Source organism: Aquila chrysaetos, chromosome 21, assembly GCF_900496995.4.
Source record: "Aquila chrysaetos chrysaetos chromosome 21, bAquChr1.4, whole genome shotgun sequence".
Lineage (NCBI taxonomy): Eukaryota > Metazoa > Chordata > Aves > Accipitriformes > Accipitridae > Aquila > Aquila chrysaetos.
In genome coordinates, this window is record NC_044024.1 from 6,745,096 (window position 1) to 6,768,235 (window position 23,140).

Consider the following 23,140-nt stretch of genomic DNA (forward strand, 5'->3'; position numbering starts at 1 on the left):
TTTTTTGTAATGAGTGACCACTGTGGACGTTTTGAGATAGCTGTATGAAAATACTTCTGTAAGATTCTGAAGTGATTTTTATAGTTGCTATCTTGCTATCGTGCTTGGATTTTAGTTTGTCTGCCTTATATTGGGATTTTTTGTAAGTATTTAATTGCCTAAGTTTTAAGGAATGCTCACGGCACTCTGAAGTCATTGGGATCATGAAGCTGACCTGTATGGTTGGCCACCAGAAACAGTTGATTTCAAAATGAGGATTACAGCTATATTGTAACAAAGTAGAATATAGTATGGTTAACAAGAAAAAAAGAAAAAAAAAAGAAAAAAAGATATTAAAGTATTCTTTCTGTGAATTTCATGCTATATTAAATAATTTATGTGTGATTCTTGAGACAACATTTTCATGATCTGATCCATGGCTAGAATTGTACTTTACTTGAAGATCAAATTGTAAATAATTTAACTTTAAATGTGAGAGGGTTGTTTTTAATTAGCCCAGCTTCATGCAACACTGGGGAGTCTGATTCAACAGTTTAGAAAAGTAATTACAGACTATGACAAATCTGGCTTTCACTTCTTGTTTTATTTCAGTGTTTGTGCCTCTAATTGAAGATTTTTTTTTAAGTGGAAAACTCTGAATTTTATACTTACTTTTGCTGTAGGTGTATACGCTGGTTTCTTTTTAGTGATGTTAAAACATGAGTGTCTAGTTGGGGATTGAGAAAGATAGATTAATGGGGTTTAACTTTAAATGTTATTAAGAAAGATTAAAGACAACAGAATGAAAAGTTATTTCAGAGAGAATAAATGGAAAGTTTTACAGAGTGAACTTATTAATTAATCTTGTCTGAGAGCTACGGATACATAAATAATAAATACCACTTCTCCCCTCCCAACCTGTGCACACCCCCCACAGTGACAAAGGTTTATTTGCCTAGAAAATAGACAGGAGCTTTGAGCTTTGTTCCAAGGAGAAGGGAGAAGTGGTCGAGCTAGGGTGGCAGGAGGGCATGCTGTTTGGTCACTGCCCCTTAGGTTCATTCTTTTTGTTATCCTGCCAGTTAGAGAAAATGACTTTTTGCTGTGTTGCTTTTGGACCATGATATAGTTTGTAAGCAATCTTACATTAATTTATTTATATGATGTATCCTAGGTGTACTAGTATATCCGTAAATGAAGATTTTGTGTAGCTTTTCTGCTGTTCAGCTGTATCGTTTACCCTAGTAAGTGATACTAACATGCCTGATCTTGTTAAAATCTTTTGCCTACCGGAGCAATAAATGGTGCCACTAGGTTTTTCTAACTGATAGCATACATGGGAAGAATTAAAAACTTATCTTTTAAAGAATTGCAAAATTAAGGGAACTATGAATGAAAGAACAAAAATTACTGCAGATAAAAAATTTTCAAAGCAGAGTACGTTTGTCTCATCGTTAAATAGAACAACAGTGAACTGTGAACTACTTGTAATTTTCAGGAAGGAACACCATTCATTAAAACAGAATCCTTTTTATGTAATAAAAAAGCTGCCTTCCTGAAAGGCATATATTCTCACTTGAAATGTATTTATGCTCATAGTTCCATCTAATTATGACTATTGTTTCACAACTAAATATGGGGTTTATTAGTTCCTTACTTGATGTACTTCAGTTGTAATGAAATGATCTGGGGAGAAGTCTGCTTTAAGTGTGTGTGGGACTTCTGTGCACTGAGAATGTTAGATATTTAATGTGCACTAAACATCAGCTGGTAATTCTCTTGAACGGACCACTGTACTGCAGAGTCCCTTAGAGCAGGCCACTAGGGAAGAAACAAAAATACTCTGAAACAGAATCTCAGCATCTGGAAATGGCTGTAAACCTTTTTTCCTCTCTGAGAGTGACTGAGCAGCAGGACGTCATTTACACACTGACATGGAGTGCTGAAAGAATGTTAATGGCATTAACACTCTTGTCATCTGTTAACACTTGGGATTTCCTCCTAGCTTGTTATGGAAAAATAATTCACTTAAAGTGTTTTGAGATGTCATTTTTAGGAGAGCCTGGTTTTGTTTTTCAGACAATTTGAAATGCACTGGTGCCTTCATTTCTGCATGAGAATGTACATTAATATCTGAATTTGCTCATAACTAGGGGCTTCTCAAATATAAAGCCAAAGGGGGAAGATTTCTTGGAATTTTTTATGTGCTCCTACATTTGAAGTAACTATCTTTCACCTGAATGTTTTTGAATGTAGGGGCATTTTTCAGTATTTTGGGAACTGGAAAAGAGAACCATTCAGTGATTTTTCAAATTCTAGGTCATGTATAATCCTTAAGACAGTGTTATACATGAGACTTTTCTTGCAATAGTTATATAAAGTTTTTGTTCTTGATGTCTACAAAAATGACATTTGAGAACACTTTAATTGGAAAGTGCAGTTCTTGACTAAAAGAGGTATTTGGGGAAAAGAATTGTTATTTATCCAGATAAAATACTTTTCCTAAATAGTGTCTAGGGAAAGAAGGTCTAAGTTACTGAAGTTTGTGCATCAATAAGATTTTTTTTTTTCCAGACTTCTCCAAGAACCTGGTTCTTATCCCCTCCTTACTTCCCTCTCTTTCTCTCTTCTCCCCACCCAAGTGAGAAAAACTATGTCATCCAAAAAAGGCAGTGAGAAAACACTTACTGTAGTTTGAAAGTTATGAAGTATTAAGTTATGTGATTAATAATAAATAACAAAGGAACAGAAAGGCCTGGCTTCTAAATGTAGCATGATGCCTTTTTTTTTAAAATTTTTTTTTTCCAGTTATGGTTACATTATACGAATGTAATCAGGGTGTTTTGTTACTCGTAGTGTTGAGCATTTGTTTAAAGTTAAGCCTTCTGCTTACAGTTAAAAACAAACTCCAAGGAACAGTCAGTAGAAAGCACCAGGGAATAAAGTCTTGTTTAAGAAGACTTATGACTGTGTACAGTGGGAGAAAATGAAGGAAGAGTGATTTATTCTAGTTTAAGAGATCAAAATGTCAGCTGCTGTCTCCACGTCTTTCTTACCTCAGAAAAAAATTACTACTTGATTAAATGTCAATTAAAGTCAGACAACTTTTTAATGTTTTCAACCATCAATTGTTAGCCTTTCATGCTATTATAGAGAAAACAGAACAAATAACACTAAATTCATGTTATTGATATTGTTTGTAAATGAGTAAAGGCTAGAAACAATGGAACTTTAACAGCAATATTTTTTTTCCAGTGGGGGAAAAAATGGGCTACTTTAAGCTTCACTCAACTCTTTTGAACTTTGGTTTACTTGATTCTTAAGAGGATCAGCTGAGGCCATCATATGGTCTATTTTGTTACCACCTATGAAACAATTATGAACTTGCTGAAATTTTAGGATCCTGCTTAATGTCAACAAGTTATAATGAGCATCTAGTAGTGGTGCTGGTGCTACAGCATTTAATGTGACTTCCCCTATTTGGTATTGATTACTATTTAAAAATATATAATTTTTGTAGTTGTCTGCATTTAAGTATAAGCTAAATTATTTCTTAAAAAATAAACTTGTCATTAATTTAACTTTCAATTAGCAATATACAAGAAAAACCCTATTTTTTTTCAAAAGTAAAATAGTAAGTAGAAGAAGAAAAAGACTTTGCACTGCCTACTGAAGGTACAGCACAGAGAAGTAACCATTTATTTGCTGTTGAATCTTTGGTTTATGGAGTTTTCTGTTTAAACTGTATCTTATGTTGTTTCAATATCTTTTTACTTATTGGTGGTTTACAAGTTTCAAGCCCAAGGAAAGAGAGCAGAAAAGACCTTCTAAGGTCTTACCTTCCTGGGAAAGAGAGGCGTTACAGTTGCCTTCTCAATATGCAAGTATGTGCGGTATATTAGAAATACAATTATCAAGAAATAATTTTCTTCAGTTGAAGGTTCTCTGGTTCCCTTTTACTTTCTGTCTGAGAAGAGTACAGCCAAAATTACTATGTTAGATGAAATGTAAAATCATCTTCTATGTTGGCTCTTTCTATGCTGATTTCCTATTTGACTTCTGATTCTTACAAGCCCATATGGGCTGAGGACAACTGCTGAAGTAAGAATGTGAATGGAATTAATTTTAAAGCTATGATTCTGTTGTCCTTCCTGTCTAATCACTTTCATTTCATTGTTCTGTTCTAGTCAGATGTGTAAAATAACAGAAAGGGAAGTGAGAATACAATCAGCTAGAGACAGATTGGAAGACAATATAGTAAGAGGAGAATGGAAGTGGCCAGTGGATGGAATAATAAAGAATCCAGATTTTTGAGATAAGAGGCACAGTGTCAGAGTGACAAGGTTTAGAAATACTTTTATTAGTGGCAGGAAAAGCTCAACGTGACAAAAAGATGCAAACTTTTTCTTTCTGTCTACACCCTGAAAGTTACAAATGTGTTCTGCGTCGTTGTAAGCCATTCTTAGTATATGCTCACTACTTTTTAAATGGAAAATGCTTTAAGCAGTAAATGTAAGTCCTATTATGCTGTACATCTATTGCTTTACAATTCATTTTATACCTAAGGTGGGATTTTTTTTTTTCTTTTTTTTGCTTGTGTCTCTTTAGAATTTCAATTGTAGAGATTAATGTGTAGGCCTGCTTTTGACTGTAAGCAACTTTTCCTCCTGTTTTATCTTCAAGTTCTCTGGATTTCTATTACCTTAGTGCATTCCCAGGTATATAAATTGTTCATGTCGCAAGGAACTTTTTCCAGTAGAATTTATATTTAAGTACTAGGAATACCATTTTTCCTCCTACTACAGACTTGGGTCAATTTGAATTCATTGTTAATGAGATACTAAAGTGCTCTTAAGAACTTCCACCTTCTACTACATATTCTGTAGGCTTTTTACCCAAATTTGCATAGTTGATTGACATGATGAGCCAAGAAAAAACAAAACAAAACAAAACATGTGGTTGGTGTATGTTAGATTTTGCATTCAGGATGCTCTGTTCTAAGTTCATGTACCTCTAAGAAAGCTAAATTTGTGACTGGAGTATCAGATTTGAGATTTCAGTGAGTTGCTTGACTGACAGCCACCAAATGGGTATGCCCCAAATTTGCATTATTTTGTGTTGCCCCAAATGTAAGAAAAAAATCACTAAAACGCACTTTTGAAAAGGAAATCAACAGTATATCATTTTATGAGAGGTTACACTTAAAAATCTTTTATCTCTGAACACTCGCATCGTATTTAGATGGGTATGCTAAAGCAACCAAGACACACTTGATTAAACTGATCGTGCTTGTAATTCTTAGAAGTATATCTGAAGGTCTGACGTATTTCATCAGCATAGGCAGAAAATCCCACTTCTGAAAGCACTGTGATAGAAGATAGGAAGAATTAGTACATATGTATAATCTGCTTTTCTCTTCCAAGCTAGCAGCTTTTTTACAAAATTCAGGGCATCAATGAATAAACAGTGGTTTTTTTTTCCATTTTTGCACTGCTAGTTGTTCAAGCTCATAGCATCTCAGCAGTTTGAATCCTGTTGAAGAACTGACCCTGCTAAGTTCTAAATCAGATCACGGGCAATTTGTGTTACTTTTGGTTATGTATATTCAATTGACAGTATTAAGCTGGGGGAAAAAAAAGAAGACTGTGATTTGATGTTGAGCTGAAATTTACTTAAGTAGCTTACTTAGTCTTTAGAGAGTATGTCTCCCCAGCATATAAAATGATCTGCTTGAGCAGACTAGCCTTTTTATAGGTGCCAGTTTAAAAATTAGATAATCACCAGGTCAGAAATACGGCCAGGACTTACTGGAATTGGAAGGCACAATAACAGAAACACGTTCTGAAAATCTCAGTCCTGAGCAGCACAGCAGCACTCGCAGAAACAATCCCAGAAGCTGTAGTTTTTGGTTTGGGTTTGTTTGTTTCGTTGGGGGTTTTTTTTAGGAGATCATTTTGTTCAGTGATGGTCATGATACAACTGTTGCTATTCAATTTCATTTCCACTGAGAAATGTCAGTATGGCCTTGTGGCATTTACTAATCCTTTCACTTACCTAATTCTTCACCCTGAAAAAAAATTAATCCCCCACTAAAATTGCTTTGAAATGTTTGTATGACTGGTGTCACATTTTGTATGACTAGATACTTGTCACGAAGGTCAGTAGACATCATTGAATTAAGACAAGGCTAAACATACTGGTTTTGCTGCGTGTAAATATTCTAGACCTGCAACACATTTTCCCATTGTGTTTGCTGTAATATGAAGCAAATGAAAGCTGTGAATCTTTTTACAAAGTTAACTTATAAAGACATATTGCTGAAACAAGGCAAGTTATTTTACTATCCTAAGAGAATGAGTCTCCTTTTCTGGCCCTGACTGAAAACCAGTTGGCTATGGTCTGTTATTTAATATAGTAAATGGTGGTGTTGCTAGTTGTTTTCCCAAATAATCTTCTTTTTTTTTTCAGTCGAAAAATGAATCAATTTGTCATGATACTGTTAGAATCCTTGTGGGAGTTCTAGCAAGTATTATATTTTACAATTTCAAAATTGCTATACAGCTTTTAATACTAGCCATTTAAAATCAAACTTTGTTTTCATTCATGTACTAATGTGCTTTGAGCATCCATGGTTACTAAGCTGCAACCCTTGTAGAATTAGAGACAGTTTCCAATTAAAGATGAGTTTAACCTTGTAGAAAAAAACCTTTGGTATCTTCCTGCTTGGTCAAGTCCAGTCTTCTTACTCGAGAGACAGTATAACATTAAGTGTATTTTCCTTTAACTGTTTCTTTGACGGAAGAGGGTCGAGGAATGAAGGAGGTTTGAGCATAGTTTTAGCCTTATTTTTTATGCCCTCTGCTTAATTTCTTCTGAGTAAATGTGATACTAAGAGGTATGTGAGAAATAGTGGTGGAAAAAACTGTCGGTCTGTCTTCTACATTAAATCTGTCAGTGTGGATTTACAAGGGATTCTTGTGGGGTATGTTGAGTAGCAGGTTCATCCTGAACCAGAGCAAACACACTATCGGTTGCAACTCTAAAGCACCTTTGGTTTACTTCCTCTCTTTCTCAGCTTTAATGAGGCATAATGAAGCTTTCTGGAATACCTGTGGGTGGTTTTGTGGTTTTATTTTTTTTTTTAATCACACAAGTATGAAATTTTCCTTAAGTTATGCTGAGATTCTGTATTTTCCTCTGTGGTTGCACTATGCATCAAAAGAATTGTTAGTCTGTTTTTATTACATACCATCAAATAACAGAGATACTGTTCAGATATTTCATGTTAATTGTTTAATTTGATACAGTCTGCGTGTTACTCAGTGAAACAGAATTTGGAAGATTTTAAATTGGTCAAGTCTAATCTGGCAATATTCCAGATGTTTATTTTTGCCCTAGTATGAGTTTTTTATGATACTTCTCTGTGCTTTTGCTTGGTACCTGGCTTTATTCCCTTTTTTATATTCCTGTATTTTAATATCTTTATGTTCCTTGTTAAAAAAGGAATTCTACACAGGCCTGCATAATTGATCATGAGAGATTCCATTCTTTTATGAACAAAATACGGTATAAGCCAACAGAGAGAGATTAGTAAACCATTGTTTCAGCGCTTGACCAGTTATGTGAAAATTGTTGGTTTGAGGCAAGATCACCCTCACAGACTACAGACTGTCTTAAGGGCATAAACAAAGGATGACGATAAGTAGCAACAGAGAGTAAGGTATCAGTCGGGTTCTTCAGAGACTGGTGTGAAGTCCACTTTTATGTAATAGCTTCAGGAAGAGTCTGTAAAAAAAGGCAAACAGCATATCAGTGAAATTCTCAGATAAGGAATCAGTAAATAATGCAAACACAAGAGAGAGAAATACCAAAGGGCCCTGGGAGAGTAATCAGGACCTAATAGCATGGGAATAACTCTGTAAAAATGTGTGATACTGTATTTGAGAAAAACAGTAGTGGACACATACATTCATGAGGATATAGTCTGTTGGTAAGAGAAAATTGTATAATAACTTTTCTTTTTTATAAGGTGAAAAACCAAGAACCAAACACAGTTGGAAATGCAGTATAGATCATATGTTCACAGTACCTCACAGAGGTAAATTAATTAATTTGAATTTTGCTAAGGGTACGTTCTTTATTTTGTTGTGTAGAGATAGCGTTTTAAGTGTGTGGACTTGGGGGTTTTGTTATGTTTATGTAGATAGTACATATGAAAGAAATTAGGTAAATTTGCAAATTGTTTTACACCAAGTTGAAAGTAGGCTGTCACTTTGGAGGGGGGTATCACACAAAGATACGTGACTGGGCCTGGAGGGGAGGAGAGCAAAAGGAGAAGCAGATAGAGCCAAAAATATGAAAGAAAAGTGTTAGTAACTCATCTTTCTTTATGAAAAATCATATGAGTTTTCATGAAACTATCCAACCTGTGAATTAAATTAGAACTTTGTGCTTATTTGCCCTCAGTTAAGTCCGTTAGAAGCATTTTTGAAGGACTTTTCTTCCCAGATGGTGAATTTACCTAGTTCATCTGGATTTTCAGTCAGTTCACACATTTTTTGTTACCTTAGTATTGCTTTTTAAAGGGTTCTTCTCTTCCTTCTTGTTTTCCCCTTCATTCAGATGCATGCAAAAAGAATTGAATTGTCTGCAAAATGTCTTTCTGCCAGATACAACACACAACACTTTTTTAAGAGCTTTCCAGTTTTTTTATTATAATACGTTCTTTCCTCTTTTATTTTTTTCCTATTTGATTCATCTTTCTTAAAAAAAACTGAAAATGCCCACGGTGTTCCAGGTGATAACTGCAGGATTATATAGGTATAATCATTACTTAAATCGAACTTGAAAATCATCTAATAATGTGTCATGTTTTAATGCATAATATTCATTTCTCTTACAACTATTTGGTATCAGTAAAAGAAATGATAAATCCCTTTGGAAAATGATCCTTTGAATTTTAACTGGTCTGGACTAAGGTACCGTTTTCATAAAGTTAATATTTAAAAATCCAAGAACTGTGGAATATTGTAAATTAAAATGGTGTTATACAAAGCAGATAATCAATTTTATTTCTGACAATATACTTCTACCTTCAGATCTTAATTTCTTTTTAAGAAGGAAAGCCCTGATATGGCGGGACATAAGATTATATTGATTTCTTTCATATTGGGCTATACTATAAATCCTGTGAACAGGAGTGTACAAACAATCTGTAGGTTCCATTATAGTATGAATAAAGGAAGAAATTGGACGAATGTTACAAATGTGGAAGTGTAATGATATGCCACAGGTAGCTGTGGGGCAATTAAGAACTTCAAATACCTTATTTTTCTAGTTTTTATTTATTGAAAAACATACATTCTGTAAAGTGTTTAGTACAAACTTTTGTAGGTTGTCTATGTCCGGACATTTGACTATAGATTTGTGTTGGATTTTTTGTTTGTTTAATCCCTGAGATTATGTGGATTTACCACATGAGGGAGCTCCATGCTATTCTGCACCTTGAAGACTGCATCTAGAATTGTGCTTCAAAGCTACTACTGTGTAAGATTGAGAGAGGGTTTTATACAAGAAAGGAGAAAAGTATAAAAAGGTTGCTGAAATGCATTTTTAGAGTATATGTTGGCTAACTAGTGAGAGAAGAATTTTTTGACAGTAATCTACACAGACACATGAAAAATTACTTGGGAAGAAAAACCCGCTTGTTTAGGAGATTCTAAAGAATAAAATTCTGTCAACAAAAATCTACTTAAATACATGGAAATCTAAAGGCTTCTTGATTGTGAATAATTGCCTGAGGGAAATTGTGCTTTCATCCTTAAATTTATATTAAACCAGGTTGTCTAGATCACTGAAATATATTTTTGTAAGGAATTGTGCACTGCTAGTATGATAACTCATTAGAGATCCATTTTCTAATTGCTGTATGCTTATTTTAAAATCTGGAATTAAAGGGAGAGTGGACTCTATAAATCCCTGGAGCTGCAGCGTTAGATACCGAAATCAAACTGTCATGAGACATTGCTTTATCAAAAATTTTCATGTTGATGGAACTGCTTTTTCCCTCTATCCTTCTCCACTCCCTGAAAAGAAAAATAAATAATAATAATAATTAAAAAAATCCAAACCTTTTTGGAGGGGAAGGATGTCATCAAGAAAGTATACTTTTTTTTTTTTTTTGAAGTGGTGTGTCTGAGTATAGAAAACTTTCATTTCAGATCCTGATTACCCTGTGATTATGCCTTTTGCTTTTCTGTCTGAGCACAAAGTTTGTTTAAGAAATATCCTTAAGTGTTTGTTGTCTGAGATTAGAAATTTGAGGGATTACTTCACTTTCCTGACTTTTCTTTGTTTTAATCCCAGTCATTTGGGGCAAGGCTATTTGTGTGCATACGGTGGTGAGTTCCTAGCAAATAATTGCCCAAGAAGTTAGGTTACATTTTTTTGGCATTAATATCTGGAGAGAAAAGAGGAGGGAAAGGACATGCACCGTTTTACTCAAATAATACATGAGGTGTGGTTTTCAGTATGTAACTGGTATTCAAAATACTATTTAGGTGCAAAATAGACTCAGTTTTAGAGTGTAGTCTTTCACTCTCATATTCTGCACTTTAATTTGTAACACTTCATTACAACAGTTGTTTGCACTAAACAAATCTGTTTGAATAAGTTTATTCTATGCTTTTTTTTTTCAGATGATGTAAAATCATTCCTTTTCCTCCTTGATTTTGAACATCTAGGCTCTTGAAACATGATCTGAACTTCTTCAGATTTCTAAAAACAAGAAAATGAGGAGTTTTGACATTGCTGCATTAAAGGAAACCTAGAAATATAAGGACTGACTTCTCTCTTCCTTCCCCACACTTTACCAAAAACCTCGTGTCTAGATGAGGTAACCATCAGATCTACTGATTGAAGCTTGTTAAAATAGGGTACAACTGACAAGCAACTGAGGCAAACATGCCTCTCTTAATTAAATCCAGATGAAGTGAGGAAAAACTGCATGATCAAAGAGAAAGTGAATGTGGTTGCAGTTTCTCTGAAAGATTTAGGGCACACAAATCTGTAATTATTGTTTAAGGTATCTCATTGTGTGTTCCAAAGCTAATATAATATATCTAGGAGTGGCTACCTTACTATGGCTTTGCTGGAATAGGTATGAACAACTCATTTTTTTTATTGTTGTTAGAACATGGTTTGTCAATGCTTTATTTGAAACAATCACACTTAATTAATTTGAATATAATATGCAAAATAAATTTTGCAGAATCATTTTGTTTGTACTAGCTGCATTTTAGTTGTTTTCTTTCTTGTTTTTATTCATCTAAACAGATTTTTATCTAATTGTTCTCCAGGGAGGGTATGCTAGAAATCCATTACTCTTGCAACATTTTCTGTTTGATATATTCTTGACTATCGTGTCTTCTGTATTGCTTTCTAATTAATGCGTGAGTAGTGATTATAACTGTTTGCCACCACAAAAAAAGAGGGAGATTTGAGTTTGAAAAAGCTACAAATACCGCTCTTCATATTGTTTCAAATTATTTTTAAACCAAAATATCACAAATGAGAATTGAGTTAAGAACTAGATGATTTCTGTCGTGAAAGGTGCTGGTAAAGCACCTGCATAAAGTATATAGGGAGTGAAGTATATAGGGAGTGACTTCTTTTCAGACTTCTCAGTATGAAATTCCAGGAAAAAATGTGATCCATGACTTTGAAGGATCTAAGTAAAGATCTATGAATTTTGTACAAGTATAAGAGAATAACTTGTAAAGCATTACCAAGCTGGAATAATGAAGTGGAGAATTCTTTACATTCTTCTGTAATTTTAGAAGACTCTTTTTGCCTTTCTTCTGGTCTGTGATCTAGTATCCATTGTTCTAGCAGTCCCATCAGTTACCCCCTCTTCATGCCTTCGTCACGTTGAAGTACGTGCTGTAGGTCTAAAAAGGCTTAACAACTGCAAGGGAAGATCATAAAATATGTAACCACTCTACGCTGGGTGCAAAGTTATATCTATACCTGTATCTATCTATTTCATTCTTCATCTGGTATAATCTTCTTTTTCCTTATTTTTAACAGCTCTCACAACTTCCATTTCAGAGCAAATGAAGCTAAATAGTCCACCTCTTTCATTCATGAATGGCATTTTGCCATTCTCTTAAAAGGATGTTTTTCACCTGTCAGGCAGTGTCAGTAAATTCAATTCCTCTCAGCATGTTTTTGCAAAAGCAGTTTCAAAATTCTGGTGACTTCATCAGTGGAAATAAAGCTTTGTTTTTGTCAGGATGAAAGGTTTGTTTTGCTTTCAGGAGTTCTAGAGCTTTTAGAAACTGTTTTGATCTTTCTGTCTTCTGTTAGAAATGGGAGTATGGGCTTTGGGGATTATTTTCCTGTTACAGTTGTGGAAAAAAGCCCTTAAATTCTGAGGTCATCAACTGTCTTTTTCTTGGGCGGGGGCGGGGAGGGGGGGAAGTGTTTTTAAGTTAATTTAGGTTAATACCTAGCTCTAATTTTGGAGTTCTTAATTTTTTTTTTAAAGTATTTTTATTTAAGATAGACAAGATCTTCCTTCCTCTCTAGCCTGTGGCTCTATAAATGCTGCCTTTTATGTGTTCTGTTTGAGGAGCCAAGTGCTCTTATTTACTTTTAAAGTTTTCTTCTTCACGCTACCACAGGAAATTCCTAAATCAGCATCATAAGTCTTTGAGCAGACTTCTCCAATATAAACCAATTTAAGAAACAGCCTGTGGAGCTTTGTTTCTTGGACTGAATATTTTATAAAATAGGCCCTTGTTTATCAGGTTTTGTCTAGAGAGTTCCTATGGGACTTTAGAGAAATGAGCGCTGATCTTTGCATCCTGATTAACAGAAGTATAAATAAGAAAGGCAGTATTGAAATTAGGTTGACATAAGCTTTCTCTTGTGCATAGTAAAGTGGTGTATGTAGAATCAATGGAAATAATCTTTTCATTATTGAGAAGTTTGAATGCATGAAAATTAGGAATTGATATGATTGCTTAGAGCTAGGAGTAAGTAAACAGTGACAGCTTTTTCTAGTGTTTATGAAGATGAAACTTTTATGGCCATTTAGGGACGAGTCAGTGTGGCAGTACACCCCCCCGACAGGAAACGAAACGAAATTTCTCCAGGCAGGGAGAAGAGGAAAAAAAAACCCAAACCCAAGAGGCCGCAGGTTGAAAATTGAACTGACCAATGGAGATGTGCCAGGTACACTGAAGTGACCTTTTGGGCAATAGAGATTAAATGACCACAGGTCAGATTCGAAAAAGGGTATAAACGGGGTCCCGCCAGAGGACATTTTGGGAATCGGTCCTCCCTTGGGTTGGGTCGGGTCGGGATGCCGCCCAAGGTAACCCCTCGAGGGAGAGAGCCCTCATCTTTTAGGTGAGCGATACGCGCGTTCTGAGTCATCATTTTAAGTCTTAAGAATTCTCAACTCGGCTGTGTAGTATTAATTCCCTTTACATCATTGAGCCTGTGGTTTACAAACGTTACCAGAGTTCTAACTAACTTTTTACTGAAGAATAAATCTGAGCTTTAACGCCTGTTGCATTTGATTGTGCATGACTCCGTAACAGTCAGAAAGCCTCATCTTAATTAACATGAACTTAAGCATGATGCTGCAATTTAGGCAGAAGGAGCAGGTCACAGCTAGTGTTGTTATCAGATGGTTATGATCTTTCTGTGCTTCATTTTCATGAACACAAACGCTGAAATAGTGTCTGTACGCAGTGAATACAGTTATATTAAATAATTCTGATAGTTAATGACTTCTTCAAGTACTAATGTAATGAAGGCCGGGGAGAGGAATAGACATCTTTGCTGTGTGATAACTGAGAAGCAACTGTTCTTTGGTGTTTTATTTTTTTCTGGGCTATTCTGTCAAATGCTGAATGATGAGGTAATTTGCTTTGTAATGAGAAGAAATTTTCACACTGAGCTTTTTACGGCTATTTTCTTAGTGAATCTTTAAGCCCTGCAGATGTACATCATTTTGTGTAAACATATAAAATGGGGCTCCTTCTATGGGTCTTGGTTTCTCTGGGTTCTAATTTGGATAGATGAAGTGTATTGTAATGAAGATTTCCGCAAATTTTTTTTCTGTTCTTTTGTTTGTTTGGTTTTTGGGGGTTAGTTTGTTTGTAGTTTGGGGTGGTTTTGGGTTTTTTTTTTGTGGGTTTTTTTTTTTTTTTTTTTTTTGCAAAGGCTTTCAACAGGAAGAAGAGATTAGGTATATAATTGTGATTCATAATGATCTGTGTATGCTCCAGAAGTCTTGTCTTCTGTGTAGTCACAGAGATACATTATGTATGTAGTGTGAATGATAAAATTGTTAGCATCTGTTTACATACTGATAGCAGGTGAAAATAAAGCTATCAGTGTAAATGACTTACTGTTATTAAAGCTGAATTTCTGTCTTCAGCTAATAAGTTCTGTTTGTGTTTCTCCAGTTCAATTCAAAGAATGCTCTATTATGAATGAGCTTGGAGATTAGAAACTAAGAGCACTGGTATATCCTTCATTAAAGACGATGACACTATTGAATCAAACTTTCTCTTCTAGCTATATAAAACATATTTTTAGCCTAGTATGGAAGTTCCTTGATCCACAGTCCTGCTCTGAAATGGTATCCAAGTTTTGAAATGACAGAATGCAGTTTGTATGGTTGAAATATTTTTAGTAAATTTTCATACTTTGGGGTAGTTGTTTGAAAATCATTACAAAAATATTTGTGTTCTTGTTGAAGTGTGTTTCTGTAGTACTAGTAGTAGTAAAGTGTACCTGTGGCAGGGGGGAAGTGTTTTGCTCTATGAACAGTGTATGGCAACAGATTAGCAAGCAGTCTACTTACGGTTTTAATTTCAGGTGATCATGCCAAGTGCAGTCTACTTATGGTTTTAATTTCAGGTGATCATGCCAAGTGATTGCGTTATTTTCACGAATGAGTTTGAAGCATGGGTTTGGTTCTTTTTTGTAAAGTTGGAAAATGAGTTGGCTTAAGTACGGATAGGAAGCTAAATCAAACCAAGTGCAGATAAATAAACTCAATTATTTGGTCCTTATACTTGCTTTAGCTGAATTGTTAATGTCTTGTGAAATGATGATGATGATGAGAATAATCCATTTTACTGGAAACCAAGTTTAAGTAGTAAACACCATTTGATTTGCTGAAATAAAGACCTATTCAGCAAGGGTTTTAAAACTGGATGTTTATAGTTCATAGTGAGGATTCTGACAACTGGGTCGTTCTTAGTGTTTCATGTTTTTCTTTAGCAGTTCTCATAATCTGATTTAATTTTGGCATGCTTGGAGTTGGAAAAGCTATATTTGGGTCAAGTACAGTGTGTAAAACTTATTTGTAAATTTGGGATTATTTTTTTTTTTTAATGGAATGAAGTTGCATTATATATCTAGCTTAGAGGGAAAGAAATTATTTGAAATGTTATATTCTGGAGTTGAAATTATGTATAAACGGAGTAACCAAAGTCTTGTTCAGTTGGATTTCCCAGAATCACAGAACGGTTGAGGTTGGAAGGGACCTCTGGAGCTCGACTAGTCCAACCCCCCCTGCTCAAGTAGGGCCATCTAGAGCAGGCTTACAGAACCCTGTCCAGATGGCTTTTGAGTACTCCAAAATTCCATAACCCCTCTGGACAACCTGTTGCAGTGCTCAGTCACCCATTTAAGCTCAGCTTGGCTGTTACTCAACACTTGATTCAGACTCAGAAAAACAGAAGGCCAAATATGCATTAGGTTGTGAATTTCCATTAAAGTACCCTTAGGTATAAATGCAGACAGACCCCTCTGTAGAAGCAGAGTCTTCTAATTGTTTTTTGATTTCTTGCCTGCTCTACTGTACACTTCATTTCCTTCTGTTCCTAATTTCTTACTGCTGAGGATGTCAAGTGCCACCTATGAATAAGGTTAATTTGCAAGCATATCTGCTGGTACACACATTGATATTAGTACAATGCAACATTTATGATGAGTGGTGTCACAAATGTTTTTTAATCCCACTCTTGTATGCTTTATCTAATACATCATAAAGGCATACAAACAAAAATCAGCTGTTCTGTGATTATTTACATAATTCTTTCTGCCTAATTAATTCTCCCCCAACTATGTCATTTCAGGCTCCAAGCTTTTTGAACAGGCAGTTTTTCAGCACATTTATTAATTTTTCCCACAGTGTCTGCAATAACATGCTATGGATTGAGCTGACTGACAATTAGTTAATGGAAGTAAAACTAACTTCTATTTCTTCAAAATAGAAGAATACACAGGAAAGATAACAGACTGGTTTTATACTGTTAAAATGTACATAGTCTGCATTGGATTAATAACAAAGTTTTAATTTTATCAAAACATCAACAATTATGTTATTTGTTTCAGATATTCCAGGCGTATCTGTCCCTTTGAAGAGTTGTAGTGTGTATGTGTATCTCCAGAATAATAAAATGGCATTATGATATGTGGCTGCATTCCCTCCTGCTTCAAGTACTGCTGACATTAATTCCATATTTCTGCCTAGGACAGGAGAGAAACATTCAAACATATAATTTGTCATGGAAATTTTAATAAGCCAGTTTTAATTAAACTGTATTATCTGAGACACAGAACATTCTGATGGAAACTGTCAATTTTCAGAACAGTAAATGAGCACTCAAGAGTTTGGAATAGCTAACAGAATAATAAATTATTTCAAATTATAACTTAGGAAAGCATGAAAGAATACACATTGACATATATATTTTCAGTCTTGCAGTATTTAGGGTTATGAAGGCTCAGAGCTTTATCATTGCGTAATGATATATAGTTCATGGAAGTTTTGCACTCTGCAACGCAGATTTATCAATCTGCAACTCAAAGCTAACAAACGAAACACTGCATATTTTTAAAAAAGTGCATTATTTTAAGAAAAAATGTTATTTACCTTGGAAATAGTCAATGGATTACCAGTTTTCCTACTGTAAATTATAAATTATGATTGACTATAATTGTTACCTAAAACCAGTGTGTCATATAAAATCTAACTGTAGAATCAAACAGTTAGAAATCCACCTGGAAAGACTGGACAAAATTAAAAGAAATCATATGGGCATTTATGATGAAGCCATGTTTCTGTCTTTTGAATGATGCTGTGCTGTCTTTTGAGAACAGTTTCTGCCTGTAATGGATATTAGGATCACTGTGTATAGTAGAATAAGAAACCTTGATACATTCAGTGAAACCGAAGCTAACTGAAAAATAAGTAGATCTGATATTTAAATAAACAAAGTTCAGGTAGCTTTGCTTTCCAGACTCCTGGAAAATCCCAGGCTGATTTTTTTTTTTTTTTTTTTTTTTTTTTTTTTTACCTCATTGTAGTGCTCATTTATATAGTATGGTAAATACATTGATTCTTTCCCTTTAGGTTGAATATTTTTACAAATGAGAACATCTTACATCTCTAGTCCCAGTGGGCCTTTATTTTCTTTTGTCCTTGTGTTTTTGCTCTCTAGTAGGAGTTAATCCATCTGTAGCATAATGCCAGCTGCCTCCTTTTCTTAAATGAATTGTTTTGTGTCAGCACACTTTTGAGAATCAAGCATTACATGAAAAACTCTCCCAATGGAATGCTGCTTTCACCTGTTTTCAGCTTTCTGTAACCAGTAGCTGGAAGGACGTGTCAAAAAAACCTTCTATTCGGTCTCTGAAACGCTTCTGGAAAGTGTTAAGTTTCTGGCAGGTATCTTCTTTTTGTTTGCAGTGCATTCTTTCTTCTTCTGGAGGTATCAAAGGCATAAACTCTTCGGTCTCTTTATTCCAGTGTTTCAGACCTGTGGTGAACATCCCTTAAATTCCATTTTTATAGTGACTATATGCCCTGGAGAGAGGCCTCCTTAATTGCTGCAACACCAGTGCATTTTTTTATAATTATAGTTAAATTACCAATGTTCTTTCTACTGTGGCATATTTATTGTTGATGAATGCCAAGCTGTCAGTGTCAGCTTTCATTTTCTTTGTAAATGCTGACAGTAATAGGTGTTGCCTTTGGGTGAGTTTTTTGTGTGTTCAGGTACTTTAGTAACTATTATTCAAGTTATTGATATATTGATGTGAAATTCATAGCAGATGTTATAGTAGAGGTGATGACTTTCCCTCCAGGTGATGTGAGGTATTTAACCTTGATTTCTCTGATGTTTTTTCTCATCTGTTTACATGGAAGAAACTAGTAGAAAGCATGGAAGTACCATGGTAGTGGGCCTAATATAGACATAAAGAATTTAATTCTACTATTGATGGTAATTAGTGATTCTTTATCTCTGACATAATGTGGTAGCATAGTGTCATGGTAACCTTTGTATCCATTGCTTGCTTAATTAAGTGAATTAATTTAGGCATTGCACAGAAATGCCAAAAACTGTAGTCATCTGGTCATATTACAAAGTGTAAAAAATAATTGATTTGGAGAAAAGATATTTTCAGTCATTACAGCTGGCTTTATACAGCCATACTGATATTTACTTGTATTCTGATACTGACACTACACTTAATATTCTCACTGCAGAAATCCTTATCTGTCTGGGTATCTAAACATTTTTTTTTCCCTTCCTGGTAGTGGTCCTTGTCAAGCAAACCACAGAACTGGTTGGAAGCTTAAGTTGGCAGCTGTAATGCAAATACATAAACAAAATCCTTTTAAAAAAAGAATGAAAAAAAGGCGTGGCAGTTTCCCAGCCTCTCTTTTAAAAGTAAGAAGAGACAGGAAAAAGGAGAATTAATAGATAACTGAAAGTTGGCAGTAGAAGTTAACAAAGCAATAAGGGTAATGGAATTTAATGGTCTGCATTTACCTGTATCTCTTTAATTTAAAAGACACAAAGTTTTCTTTTGTTATTTGTTTGCATTTTAATTTTCATTAGAGTTCTTTACAGACATGGTGTGTAGAAGATTTTACTGGATTGCATGGTAAAGCACATATTACTAACTTTGTGGTACCAGCTAATGAACAGTGATTTATTTATTTATTAATCTCAGGGTGATGTGTTAAAACCAATGAAATAGAATAGCAGTTTCAGAAGACACCTGTAAATTGTAAACTGAAATAACACTTCTTCAAAAATTCAAACCTGAAAAATCTCAGAGTAGTTTGGTGTAGTTGCCTTCTGCAGTAGTGAAATGAAAAAAGGAAATCAATTAAAGGGCATAAACATTCCTTTACCTAGTAACCACTAAAATAAGTATTTAAAAACTTCAGTAAGGATTCTATGTACAAAGTTGCCTAGATGGTGATTAGATATGGTTCTGTTATCATTGCAGTTGTGTATTTCCTAATCTTAGTAAAGCAATAAGTCTCTGTATATTCAGATTTACAAACCCATTTTTCTTGGTTTATGTGGAACTTGGGGAGACAGGTATGGTACTGAGGATGGAAAATTGTTTCCAAGTGAGTTTGTTTTGTTAGAGGGTTTTTTGTTGGTTTTTTTTTTTTTTTTTTTTTTTGGTTTTTTTTTTAATTTTTCAAATAATAGTATTTACAGTACAGTCTTGGCTTAGACTTTTCTTATGGTTATAAAAGAAACTAAAAAAAACCATGGAAAAACAACCTTGTGAATAAAATAATTTCTCTTAGTTGAACAAGCATCTTTACACTTAATATTTCTGTGATATTTCTTTTGGTTCAGAATAGTAAGACTGAAACCTTGTTTACAGTTTTCAAATGAGCTCTCATTAAAGCTTCAATCTATATTAATGAAAACTTTTGGAATTAAATATTTCTCTTATGCAAAGTTTTGATAGCGTAGTTTTTTCAATAATGTTTTTTCATGAAACAGTGTAGGCAAGTATGGCTTTGCTTCTCTAGATTTACTGTATTGCCTAAGTCTTTGCAATGACTTGAAGTAGTACATTTCAAGGTGATGTTTCAAGTTACTAATATTTTATAAGTATGAAGATTGTATGAAGCATATACAGTGTGACAAAGTAACTTTGTTAATATGACATGGTATATGACTGGAAACTATTGTCTCTGCAGTACTGACTTGTTTTCTTCAAAATTAAGTATAGAGAAAATACTCTATTCCCTCTTTGCTCATCATATTCATCCATCTTACCGACATTCTTTTGTCTTACAAGCCGTCTGTTAATGGTATTTCTTATTTGCAGTTTGGTAATTATTAGATAAAAAATAATAAGGTTAAAATTACAGTATATGTTTCTACAGTGTTACTCTAAAGTATCTTCTAGTTTCAGTAGCAGTATTGGTTTTTTTCTTTTTAGTGCTTACTGTTGTTATTTCTCATGTTGAATGTGCAACCTGAATGGAGAATTTGACTGTGGGAGCTTTGTCTCAAAGAATTAGGTTCAGATCTAGAACATTTGAAGTTTTTTTAATTTTCTTTCAGACCTTTCAGTCATTTTTAGTATATTAATTTAGTTTTATATTATTTTATACGAGGTTGTTTTTAAAGGAACCACAGATAGAATTTGTATAACTATATACCTTCGTATTTCTTTTTCCTAGTGTTTTTGGTGGGTTGTTCAAGACAGTAGTCTGCTGACTCTAAGGCAATTCATGTTTTTCTAAAATTTTTAGACTGTGCTTAATAATTCAGTAATGTGCCATTATTACCTATTTAATGTATTCTTGCCATTAAACTTTAATTTCCTTTTGTACAGTTAAATGTCATTGAAGACTGAACTAAACCAAGTTTGTGTTGTATTAAGACGACCGATTCAACAGTCCAAGCTTGAAATTCTAACCAAGCAGGTTAAACTTCATTTCAATAAACTGAAAATATATGCATTACTACTGGGTTTACATTGGTATGAAACTATGTAGGTAGATATTACTGTTTCAAAATCTTGATATTTATATATTAAGATCCATCACACTGTTGGTTTCTACTTTTTGCCATTCTAAATGAACATTATAAGCTAACGAATGCAGCTTTCTTTTTATGCTACTAGTGAGGCTTTAATGAAGAAGAGAGGATTCTTAGGAGGAAAATTTATATTATATAAAGTTTTCGATCATACTATTAAGAACCAGCTTTTAAATTACTATTCCCTCAGTATTAAATTACTATCCCTATACATATATATTTATATAGTATATATAATACTATATAATTGTATAGTATTAAAATTACCATTTTAATTACTATACCTTCATATTAGTTGGAGCAGGAGAATCCAGGTGAAATGTTAGGCCTTATTCCAATGTAAGATATTTTCAGCTTTGTTCCACTTGCATGTAGCGTGTGAAATGACAGCCTTTTAAGTACTTAACAGTATCCAAACACTAGGGAAGTGTTCTGAATAGAGTATCCACCAGAATTTCCTTGCTTTATTCTGCAATTTGTTGACTATTTTCTGAAGAATCTTTTTTGGGTTTAGTGTAATCTCAAGAACAAATGGTTTATATGATTTCTCTGTATGTCTCTTTCCCCTTACTAGTTTCCAGGTTGTTTGTTATTTTGCAGAGAGATAGGGATCTCAAAAATATTGAGTAATTAGAAATGTGATACTAGGCAGAGTCTCAAATTAGTGTCTCAAGTATGGGGAAAGGTGGAAGCATGAGTTCTGCTGTATTAAGGATCGGAATCCGCATGGAAGAGAGTCATTCTAAGTAAAAGCCACAGGGAGCCAGGCTGAATAGTTTTTGTAGTTCAGGGAATAACTTGTGTCTTTTGTTATTGGGTTTTGATATGTACAGCACAACACTTTCATCAGCTACAATTCAGTATCAGCAGAACTAGTTTAGTGGTGTACTAGCTGGTTTTTTTACAGTGATTTGTGACTTTGTATCTTTTTGGATATAAACAACCACAACAGAAGAAAACAGCAGACTGAAACTTACTTGCTTCGAGGCAAACTAATATTTCTCTTAGTAGCTTGCACCCTTCCAGTATTTGCAAATGAATTGTTCTAAAAATATTTTTTTTCATATGGGGGAAAAAAGCCACATTTTTCTAGTTAGAAGGATTATGTGAAATTTTTAATGATGACTGCTGGGATGGAAGTCAATCTCAGTTTCATTTCTAGACTTCCATACTTCTTAATGGAAAAAAAAGACTTCTGTTGTTCTGTGGTGTCTTTTTTTTTAAATAATAATTTTTCAAAGCCGTTTGTCAGTTAACTGGGGCAGGTGGGTGGATATTCCATCTTTATAAGTTCTGTGAAATTACATAGTTAAGAGGAGAGAGCACCCCAAATGAGTGTACCTAGTACGGGAAGCCTGAGGTGTGAGCTGAGCTATGTGGCTAGGCATTAAAGAATCCCCAGAGAAGACTCATCTATAATAAAAGGCAAGGAAAATTAGATGTCATACTATATAATTTTGTCATTGGTAGTTATACATAATGCAAATTTGACATATAAAATATCTACACAGTCTGGAGGACGTGACATCACTAGAACAGAGTGGGGTATGATAGATTCTCACAGCAAACTAATTTTCTGTGTGTCTTTTCATAGAATAAATTTTACACAATTACTCATTTATTAGAAGAAAAATGGCCAAGATATTTGGAAATTTTAAGTCAGTTGTATAGTCTGTTAATGGCAAATTGTCAGCATTGGAAAGAGATCATTTAATGGAAAAGTGCGCCACCGTCTTATGTTGGTATGAACTTGCAGACGTGTAACATAAATATATAAAAATGTCCTGTTTGAAAGCAGGACAGCACTAGCAAATTTTCCAGTTCTAACCTTTGTACTGAGTTTCCTTTACTTGTTTGTTTTTTACTGTTACATTGGATTATATTTGAATCATTTTCCTTAACAAAACCTTACAGCTTTGCTGAGAGTGCCCGAGAAATATATGAAAAATTGTCCAACATGCACAACAACATGAATAAATTGTATGAAAATTTGGGAGAATACTTTACCTTTGATCCCAAAGTAATAAGCATAGAAGAATTCTTTGGCGATCTGAGCAACTTCAGAACTCTGTTTTTGGTGAGTAATGTCTGCAAAACTTTATACATGTTCTTATTTCTTCCTTCTCTCTATTTTAATTTTTTCCTCTTCTCTCTATTTCTTGTGTTATAGTTAACTTTATGTTTTGTTCTGTGGCAGGAAATTGGATGAATGTTTCCAGAATTATTTAGATTTTGGTCACTGATAACTATAATCCTTCAGTTTG

At 34.1% G+C, this 23,140-nt stretch overlaps 1 protein-coding gene across 6 annotated transcripts in view; it reads left to right on the plus strand.

The window, feature by feature from the left end:
• DIAPH2 (diaphanous related formin 2) overlaps positions 1-23,140 on the plus strand; it is a 266,541-nt gene that overhangs the window by 137,419 nt on the left and 105,982 nt on the right. For 5 of the 6 annotated variants that reach the window (XM_029996681.2, XM_029996680.2, XM_029996682.2 and 2 more), the window contains one exon: positions 22,789-22,953. In XM_029996681.2, the coding sequence (XP_029852541.1) occupies positions 22,789-22,953 (165 nt within the window). Of the gene's footprint in view, positions 1-10,676; positions 10,693-22,788; positions 22,954-23,140 lie in introns of those variants that run through there. The other variant, XM_029996684.2, reaches the window with a different exon arrangement.